The sequence below is a fragment of the Colius striatus genome, chromosome 25 (genome assembly GCF_028858725.1).
Source record: "Colius striatus isolate bColStr4 chromosome 25, bColStr4.1.hap1, whole genome shotgun sequence".
Lineage (NCBI taxonomy): Eukaryota > Metazoa > Chordata > Aves > Coliiformes > Coliidae > Colius > Colius striatus.
This window is the reverse complement of record NC_084783.1, coordinates 4910517-4921058: the sequence shown is the minus strand read 5'-3', so window position 1 is coordinate 4921058 and position 10542 is coordinate 4910517. Positions and strand designations below refer to the sequence as shown.

Below are 10542 nucleotides of genomic sequence, written 5' to 3'. Positions count from 1 at the left end.
ATAAATGAAACTGGAACTGGCAGGTTTACATGATGCCAACATACAGAGAAAATTATTTCTACAATAGTCAAGGGTGCTGAATAAACAGACCTCAGGTGTGCAGCACCTGATAAGGAGCACATTTAGTGCCTTAGAAAGAGACACTGGGGATTCTGCCCAACAACAGACCACTGGTTGCTATAGAGATATCTGTCCTCTTCAAATACAGATGGATCATTCCAGGATGCAGTTTTAGTGCAGACAGTCAACCATCTCCTACAGCTCCTATCAACACAGATGAAATTTTCCAAGGCTTTCCTTAAAAAAAGGGGCAAGCCAGCTTTCTGGAGAGAGGCAGCACAGCCTGATGTTCATTGCCATTAGGCATCTCCCCTCTAGCCAGCAGTCTCTGCTGAGGAGAGCTCAGAGAGTCCGGGTAGCAGCGTGAGCTTCAGTCCAGACACATGCCAGGATCTTCTCTGTGGGAAGACGGTTTCTCTTCCTTTTCAGCCCTTCTGCTTGGTCCAAATCTTCATCAGCTCATTTTTCTCAGGTAAATAAGCTGAAAAGTCCTGAAGCTGCTGAATTCATCAGGTGCTCTCTCTGCTAGGGCCTGCAAAGTGTTACGACTACCGTGCTTGGCAGAGAAGCTGTAAGCCTGCAGCTTCATTTGCAAGCAAAGATGCCTATACTCTGTCACACCCAATTTGCACTTAGAACATGTCAGAGAGGGAAGAATTCTGCATTAGTTCATGAACTAATGGCATTTGCAGCGAGGCCAAATTCAGCTTAAACAGTGCTGTGCAGGAAGAGCTCAGGGCAGCACAATCCCCGTCTGCACACAGGACAGCAAAGTTTCCAGGCTTGCTTGAAACCCTGGGCAACACACATTTGGTTCCCATCCACCACTGTATCAGCAAGAAATATTTGTGAAGAAAGTCTCTTCTTGGGCAATATCCAAATATTTCCCTCTTCTGCCTACTGGGACACAGTTGCCAGACCCAGCTCCTAGTAACTGGCAGTGGGAAGTGATGACTCAGATTTTCAGGAATTACACAACTCAGTCTCCCCTTCTTCTGAAACATCATTTACTGTATCCATTTTTAAACAAGAAAACACAGGCTTTGATAGACTCTTGATTCCACAAGAAATTCCCTCCAAAGGAAAGAAATACTGCAGCATCCCCTCCAGGAGGATGTAAGGTGATGAATGTGCTGTTTGGACAGCGAGGAGTTTCCAGCCTAAGCAGACAGACCAGCATTAGGTACAGTTTCAGTAAGGAATGTCTGATAACTGCAGACAATCTGAAATTAGTGGGAATATAAGGACACAGCTTGTGTTGAGATTTTATCTGCACCACATGCCCAAGTTGTGGTAGACCTCACGTGTTTTCAGGAAGAGTGTGGGGATGACAGATGTGATATGCAATTGAATTCTCACCCAAAGACGAGAGTTACAAATGCAACTCACTCCCTCCCTGCAAGGGCTGGGATTCAAGTGAACTACAAGTGATGCAAGGAATTCCCATAACTACCCCAACCTTGGTGAGAGATAATGAATGATTCCAGGGGTATTATGCTGAGAGCACTTGCTCCCTGTTGGACAGCAGTGCCGACATGGCAATCCCTAACCCAAGGGAGATCTCTCCTCATCTGCTACTGGCACGGACTTCCTTAGTGATCACTTTTCACTTTGAACAGTCCTAAGGAGTTAAGCTGCAGATACAGCCATTGCCTGTCCTAATTTTAGCATTCCCTCTTGTACTACTTTATCACATGCCTTCTGTAGTGCCATGAATGTTTACATAAGCTGGGAGAGAGAATACTCCAGTTCTGAAGAAACCATATCTCATGTGATAAAACAGATGAAAATGTCCTTTATGTCCCTCATATCCTTTAGTTTTGCAGGTGTGAAGTGTATCCATGGGTGTAAGACGTGTGCATCAGTCAGCAGGAGAGGGGGTGCATGGGAGTGAGCAGCCATACTTGCATTTTTGTGCACACAGGCCTTTCCTTCCTATTTGCTCTGGCTTCTTAATTTATCTTAAATTTACTAGTTTGCAATTTGATTTAATTCAGTGAATGTGTCACTCAAAAGGTGTCACCAAGATTTTCCTAGAAAGTGGTAATCTCTCTTGTGAAAGGCACAGCAGGGGAAGTGGCCATAAAAATTTCACAGACTTGACTCTGTATGAAAAGGTTCCCCATGGGTAGAATTGCCTTTTATTGTGGCTGTTTGTCACTGCTGAGCTGGCCAACAGCGAGGCTGAGTGGTCTTAAAATAGGCTGGAGGACTTGCTGCAGTCAGACACAAGAACTATCTTTTTCTGGCTCAATGGTGCTGAATTGTATTCTGTAACTATGCAACCCAAAATGTCCAGATCCAGAGTGTTCATATTGGCAAATACAACTGCAGTGTGACAAGCCAGTTATAGAACCTTGAAAATGCACTTGCACTGGTTGTGTGGTAACATGGGCACAAGCCTGCAGACATCTGGAAACCACAGATTTAATCACTGTGTGATAGATATGAAACCCAACACAGACTAGATGATAGCAACACAACCTTGCATCTTCAGTGCAAGGTTTACAATGACAAATAGATGACCTGGCTCCAAATTGCTCACTTCTGTGGTGCTACACAAATCCTTCCATGCAGACATGGCTACAGACAGGGAGATCTCCTGCAGAAAGCACACCCAGAAGTGCAGGGCTTCTGCTGGAAGCAGAGCCTAATGTTTGTGGTAAATCACTTCTCTCTTGTCTGTCCTGTGCAAAGGCAGCAAAATATGTGGATGGGGGAAAACCAAAAACCTCAAATACTCACAGGTTTTTCATCTCCTTAGAAGCCTCCAAAGAGTCAAATGCTGCTGTACCAATTTGGTGGAACTTTTGGATATGTATATTTGTATGCTTGAGCTGTAAAGATTTCACTGCAGAGGTAGGTGACTAATCATCTTCCATCACCTGGACATGAGAGTTTACATCATCCTTTTGTTTCAGTCTTTCACTGAAAGAGTTCCACATATAAATCCCACTGGCTGTACCTCAGGGGTAGTTCAACTAGTCCTACTGATACTGATTTGCACAGAACTTCTAGCATAAAAGGGGATATTGAAATGTGGGGAATCCTTCATAGGATCATAGAAACGTTAGATGGTGGAAGGGACCTTTAGAGATTATGTTCCAGCAAATCACTTAGTTTTGTGGTTCCTTGTCCTGAAAAATCAAGTTGCTTATCTGGTCATCCATGGCCCAAATCCCCAAGTCTTTCATGGGAGATTTTGAATATCTCAGCATCTTGTGCAGAGTTCCAATAACTGAAGTCTCACATCACTAGTGTTCAGACTGATCTGAAAATGAAACATGATAGGATGACTTAATTTCCCTTTGCTCCTGTTTTTACAATAGTATTGACTCATCTAAGAGTCTTTAAAAGAGCTGTTTTTTGTGCAGGTAATTGACTCAAGACTGAGCATCTCTGAGCTTGTAGCCCTTGACCACAGAAATACACCATTTTCTCTGAAGGAAACTGAAGCCTGTCAGAAACTGTCAGCTGGTCATAGAATCATAGAATCACAGGATGGTGGGGTTGGAAGGGACCTTTAGTGCTCATCCAGTCCAACCCCCTGCAGAAGCAGCTCCCACCTAGAGCAGGTCACACAGGAAAGTGCCCAGGTGGCTCTTGAAGCCCTCCAAGGAAGGAGCCTCCACAGCCTCCCTGGGCAGCCTGGGCCAGGGCTCCCTCACTCAAACACTCAAACAGTTTGTTCTTATGTTTAAGTGGAACTTTTTGTGTTGCAGCTTCATCCCATCACCTCTTGTCCTGTTACTAACTACTATAGGAAAAAAGGATGTCCCAACCTCCTGACACCCACCCTTGAGATGAAGGTGGTGCCACCTTCATTGTCAGTGCCAGCACTGCAGTACACTCAGTCCCTACTGCTAAAGTGAGACATACAGAGCAGTCCACAGACACTCAGAAGGCCTATTGCATAAATAAAGTCCCAAGCTTCACATATCAGCTGTGTAGTGGTTGACAGGGCTGGGACAAAGGCTGGACTCGGTGATCTCAAAGGTCTCTTCCAGCTGAAACGACTCTATGATTCTATCTGATGGGCTGAGATGTCAATAAGTACCAACAGTCCCTGAAAGACAAAAGTGGCCCTGACATGACACACATCTAGTCCAGCCATGAACACAGAGTCTCTTCAGAGCAGAAGGTAACAAGGATTGTGTATACTAACTAGGAGACTGAGAGGCAGATAGACATAAGGCAAGAAGCTCTTGCTTCAATCTTCTTCCTGACCAATACCTCAGTGTTGAGGTTTTCTCAGTAACTAAGGAATAAATACAAATTTGCCACACAAAGAACCAGAAATGAAGATGCCACAGCAAGCATCAGGGACAGAGTGGGGTGTCACACTGCAAGCTCATGCCTGTTCCATGCTTCTGCCCTACTCAAATCCCTCTGACCACTCCTTCTAACTACTGAAAGCTCCCCAGAGGAGCAGCCCACCTCAGCCTCCTGGAAGCTCTCTGGTGATAGCCCCAAGCAGAAGCCCACACCCAGAGCTTTAGGCCTTGCAGTAGGGGAGAGGAAGCTGAGACACGAGCAGAAGTGCCAGGCTCCTTCCTCAGGGTGCCTTGGTTTTGGACAGGGAAAAAGTTTTGCTGAACAAAGAAAAGAAATACACAGTCCCAGGGGCATAACTGAAACCACAAGTAAATAAATAACCAATTAAGTATTTGTGCAAGCTGTGCCTGATTTCCCTTGAGACACTTCCACCAGAGACCAGCAGTGGACAGGCAGACACCACGAGGGTCTCACCACAGCATTACTGCACCCAGGAGTGTCTGCCTGTCTGTGTCTGTGCTTCCTGCAGCTCACAGCTCTTTCATATAGAGATGGCACTAGTAGGCACTCAGTGTCTTCCTCAGGCTGGTTCTCAGTGTGTCCCTAGATATGTCAGCAGAGCCAGCCACAAAGGTCTGCCTGCTCCCTCCCAGGAGGGCACTGCTCAAAGACTGCACTGTGGCTTTGCACCCTGAGCTCATTCTGGCTGTTTCCAGACTGCATGGATGCTGGACACTGACCATTGTCAGGATCTCACTCTTCCCCAGCCCAGCCTTCAGTCCTGATCAAAAGTCCCCAAGGCTCAGTCCTGTTCCCTTAGTTCTTCACCCTAAAGCTCATCTTACGGCACCACTGGCCAAAGCCCTCAAATCAATTCTGCTCTGTGCTTCTACTGCCCTCACCTCCATCAGTATCCACCTCTCCCAAACACACTGGGAAGGCCTGAGGAGCATCTGCTGTGAAGCCACTTCTCCCTGAGCACGGGGCAGGCTGGGGCTCTGTCTGGCTGTCCCCATCCAACACCGAAGCCATAAAGGCACTTGGTTACTGGCAAGTTTTCTGAGCAGCCTCCCTGCTTACCCTCAGTGCTCAGGCAAGCAGCCAGCCCACGTCCCAGCTGCCACTGCAGAAGCAGTGCCTGGACACCAGACCCTTATGGGCCAGCAGGCTGTGGGAAAACAGCTGTGCCGTGCAAACTATCTGAGTGGGTACAGATTGTTTCAAGACAAGACAGTGGAGTTGAGATTCATTTGCTGGGGACATCCCAGCACAGCTTTGCCATTCACCTGAGGAACTGCTGAGGAATATCTGTCTCCAAGTGTGTTGGGTATTGGATCTGCCACTGCCTCCAACACAGACCAAACAGGCTAGCAGTGATTTACTCCTGTGAAAACTCATCCTCACTGCCTCCCACTGTGGCACTTAGACACTGGTGGTGTTCCTTGGCTCTAGGGACAGATCAGTTTGCAGTGATGGCGCTCACAGATTCCACGAGCTCCCTACAGATTGTCCTCCAAAGATCTACATCATCATTTCCATTGCCACAGCAGCACTTGATGCTCTGAAAGCTCTCCAACACGCTGTGTTTGAGGCTGAAGCATACTTTGAACTGAGGCCCCCATCCTGTGAGGAAGGTAGAGCTGCTCTTTGCATTAGACAGACAACAACTAAGCCCAGCTCAACAGGCCTATTTCCACCAGAACTTCCCCAGTGTGGGCAAGCCCTGCTCTTCAAGCTGCAGGAGGCCAGAGAACGGGCACCTTACACTTTGCCTTCAGAGCTAGTGATTGCTAACACAACCCAGGACAACATGCACCGTGTGTGTGAGACTGGACAAATCAGATGGCACAGTCCCTGTGGCTCATGTGCTTGGCTATATTGACTCCTCACAATGAGTACTGCCAGATCTCTGGTGCAACAGCCCATATTTCCTGCTCTTCACAGGGAACATGTCTAAATGCAGCCAAACTTAGTCAAAGCTCTCGGTTGAAAGCGTTCATACACACAGTTAGCAAGCCCAACATCCCTCCCAGAGCTGGCAGCCTGCCTAAAACACTGTCTGGAAGGGAGATGTTCTGGGATTAGAATGGGAAATGGGTCTCCATGGTTTACCCAGCTGAGACTGACCGAGGACATGTGAGCTAGGAAGATTGTTGGTGACTAGTACTTCTGAACTGCCAAAGAAACCAACTCACCCTCCCACTACAGACACGTGCAATCAGTGAAGTGGATGATAAATCCTTTCCTTTCCTGTATCACACTTCAGTTGTATCAAAAAGCCTTTAAATGCCTCATTCTAGTAGGGCCTGGGTATGGGAAGCTGAGGTTTCTTCTTTGCCAACAGGCATTTTGTCTATTTGATAAGAGCAGTTCACCGTGCCCGACGTGCCTGTTGGCTATCTGGATTCCCCTGCAGCTTTAAAGCTAACTAGAGGAGAGGGTACCACTCAGTGCTGCTCCTGTCTCCTCCTCTTGATACCCACTTCTCCCTTGAGAAAAACCTTGCTACATCATGCCATTTGCCCATCTTACACTGTAGTCTTGCTTACATCATTCGAGTGCCTGGTCAGATAAGGCCAGCTCAGTTCAATACATACTGCACATCACACAAAATACAGCCATGGCAGCCCTCACAGACCCACCAGACTCATGTTCTACCACGGTTTCTTTGTCTCTGCCCTCCTAGGAGTGAGTAGAATATAGAAACAGAAGCCTTGGCCAGGCTCCTCTTCTTCATGCCTTCTTATCAGCACAGAGGTTAATGGGGAAGCTGTGCCAGCAGTGCCTAAGCTGCTGCAGTGTCTGTCCCTGTCCTGTTCTTCTTTCACTGTGCAGGTTTCTCCAGCCACAGAGTGAGCCCCTTCATGCAACACTCACTGGACTCCTCAAAGGTAGGTTTAGTCCTGGGGACAGATATGGCCCCAAAATAAACCTCATCATCCATCTGTTTGGAATGAGATCCCAGAAGTGTAATAAATAAACAGAGCAAGAAGGAGAGAAAACCTATTTCTGTAGAACCAGAGATTTGCCCATGAGCTTACACAAAGGCAGGATCAGGCTCCATTTGCCTTTGTGCTCGGTCAAGTCCCAGCCCCATTGGAAACTGCTTCAACGAATGAGGACAAAGTGGGTCATTTTGTCGTCAGGACAACAGAGGCACACACTGACCTAGATATGCCCAAGAGAACCTAATCTTGCTCTTGGCAGAAGCTATGGGGTTCAGACAGTATGAGGGGGCCAGCTGGGGAAACACAGTGTATTAAACAACTTAAAATATCTCTTTCCTGGGGCTCTTGAGCTTGGAGGAGCCTGAGGGGTGACCTCATTGATGGTTACAAATGCATCAAGGGTGCGTGTGAGGAGGCTGGAGCCAGGCTGTGCTCAGTGATGGCCAATGACAGGACAAGGGGCAACGGGCTCAAGCTGGAACAGAAGAGGTTCCAAAGCAACACAAGGACAAATTTGTTCCCTGTTGAGGTGAGGGAGCACTGGCAGGGGCTGCCCAGATGGGCTGTGGAGGCTCCTTCTCTGGGGACATCCCAACCCCCCTGGATGAGTTCCTGTGTGCCCTGCTCTAGGTGGTGCTGCTTTGGCAGGGGGGTTGCACTGGATGAGCTTTGCAGCTCCCTTCCAGCCCTTGAGATTCTGTGAAATATCAAGAACAACGTTTCCTCTGTGTGTCACCCAGGTGTCACAGTGATGGCACTGAGCTCTGATAACTGGTGGTTGTTGGCAGGTTCCCAGGATGGCTCAACAACTGTCTGGAATGTAGAAGTTTTTGCCCTTCCCAGGCACTCTGGTCTTTTTTAGCTCTTTTCGTGTCTGAAAAGAGCTCTGACATGTTGACCATCCTTGAGCTGCAGGCACACAGACACCTCTCAGCTGGCAGCATTCTCCCAGTCACTGAAAGCACTGAGAATCCCTCACTTTACAAATCTTCATCTTATTTTATAGCTGCGTTGAGCTGTGTGAAAGCATCTGGGAAAGGAACTGAGCTGTTTCAGCAGCCATGGATCTGCACATCTGGGATCTGAACTCTGGGAAAGCAAGGTTTATCACCCAGAATGTGCACACTGAAGAACAGCCCTCACATCACCTTCACGTGGATGAGGGGCACACAATTGGATATTCCTCCTTAGGCAAGGGTATGTCCAGGCTTTAACTTAAAGCTCATGCTGAAAACACAAGAATTTTAGAAGCTACAGCCACAGTCATAAAGGTTATAGAGAAAAAAGCTACCTCATTCCTCACTGCTCCTGCCTTTTTGGTCACCTTTTTTTCTCTCCTCCTTGATCTTCATGTGACTCAGTGAGTTCACATGGTGATGTGAACATGAATGATGAACATGGTGAATGATGTGAATGATGTGAACATGGTGATGTTCAACCATCTGAGGGAAGTGGCATATTTTAAGTCCAGTCCTGCTGCACAGTAACTGCTTATTGTGAGCTGGGTTTCCACAGCTGTCAGTGCAGCGTGTGTACACAACTGCCAACAGCACTGGACCGACTGCAGATGGAGTTGGGGCAATAACAAAAGTAACTCATGAGAAGTTTCACTGTCCAAAGACCACCTCTACAGCTCATCCCAGAACATCGTGGCAATGTAGCTGGTAAAATCCAGGAATAAAAGCCAGGTAAGGGTGTGGAGCACAGGTCTGATGAGGAGTGACTGAGGAAACTGGGGTTGTTCAGCCTGGAGAGAGAAGGGCGAGGGGAGACATGATCACTCTCTACAACTACCTGAAAGGAGGTTGCAGTGAGGTGGGTGCTGATCTCTCCTCCCAAGTATCAAGCAATAGGACAGGAGAAAGTGGCCTTAAATTGGTCCAGATGAGGTTTACGTTGGATATTAGGAACAAATCCATCATGAAAAGGGTTGTCAAGCCTTGGAACATCCTGCCCAGGGAAGCTGTGGAGTCCCTGGAGGTATTCAAAAGATGTGTAGCTATGGTGCTGAAGAAGAGGGGTCAGTGGTGGCCTTGGCAGTGCTGAGTTAACACGTGGCCTTGATGATCTTAAAGGTCTTTCTCCAGCCTAAACAGTTCTGTGATTCTGTGAAGCAACTGTACAACCAAGGAAATTCCTCTGGGTGCCAGGTGAGCTCTGCCAAATGCAAGGAGTAAAAAGCACAGATGAATGGGACAAACCAGCACAGGCACCCAGGGTTACACCTGCGGGTTTCTCCCTCTCTCCTTTCGCCTCAGTGTCTCAGAATTACACTGTCGACCGTTGCAGGAAACCCCCTGGCCCAGGTCATTGAGTCTATCGAAACTGGCACGGGAAGGAATTAAAACAAAAAGAGGAAATCAAACCAAACCCCGGACACCAGAGCTGCGGGAGCACGGCGAGCGGCCAGACACCGGCGGCTGCCAGCCAGCGCTCGGCACCGCGGCACGGACGGCCCGGGCTCTGCGCCAGGGCTGGGGCTCTGCGGGGCAGCGGCGACCCCCGGGGCCAGGGCTGGGGCTCTCCAGTGGCCACCCCCGGGGCAGCGCCGTTTCCCGGGTCAGTGCCCATTCCCGGGCAGTACCGGTTCCCGGGCAGTGCCGTTTCCCGGGCAGTGCCGATCCCGGTGCAGTGCCGATCCCCGGGCAGCGCCGTTTCCCGGGCAGTACCCATTCCCGGGGCAGTGCCGATCCCGGGGCAGTGCCGATCCCCGGGGCAGTACCGGTTCCCAGAGCAGTGCCCATTCCCGGGCAGCGCCGTTTCCCGGGCCAGTGCCGATCCCGGGGCAGTGCCGATCCCGGGGCAGTGCCGATCCCGGGGCAGTGCGGGTTCCCGGGGCAGTGCGGGTTCCCGGGGCAGCGCCGTTTCCCGGGGCAGCGCCGTTTCCCGGGGCAGTGCCGATCCCGGGGCAGTGCCGATCCCGGGGCAGTGCGGGTTCCCGGGGCAGCGCCGTTTCCCGGGGCAGTGCGGGTTCCCGGGGCAGTGCCGATCCCGGGGCAGTGCCCATTCCCGGGGCAGTGCGGGTTCCCGGGTCAGTACCGTTTCCCCGGGCAGCGCCGATCCCGGGGCAGTGCCGGTTCCCGGGGCAGTGCGGGTTCCCGGGGCAGCGCCGTTTCCCGGCCGCCGCCATCGCCCCGCTCGGGGCCCGTCTCGCGCCGCCTCAGCGTGTCCTCGCGCCGCGGCGGCCGGGCGGAAGCGGCGCGCGCGGGTTCCGGGGCCGCGCTGACGCGCTGACGCACGCGCCGGGCGCGCGCTGCCG

General features: G+C 50.1%; 1 protein-coding gene across 1 annotated transcript; it reads right to left on the bottom strand.

The window, feature by feature from the left end:
• Positions 1-9843: 9843 nt before the first annotated feature.
• On the bottom strand, positions 9844-10413 carry LOC133627763 (mucin-1-like). Its single transcript, XM_062014792.1, has one exon. The coding sequence runs from the start codon at positions 10411-10413 to the stop codon at positions 9844-9846; it is 570 nt and encodes a 189-aa protein (XP_061870776.1).
• Positions 10414-10542: the final 129 nt, after the last annotated feature.

What these genes read in the sequence shown, in the direction of transcription:
- LOC133627763 (XM_062014792.1), bottom strand. Translation starts at nt 10,413, where the DNA reads ATGGCGGCGGCCGGGAAACGGCGCTGCCCCGGGAACCCGCACTGCCCC.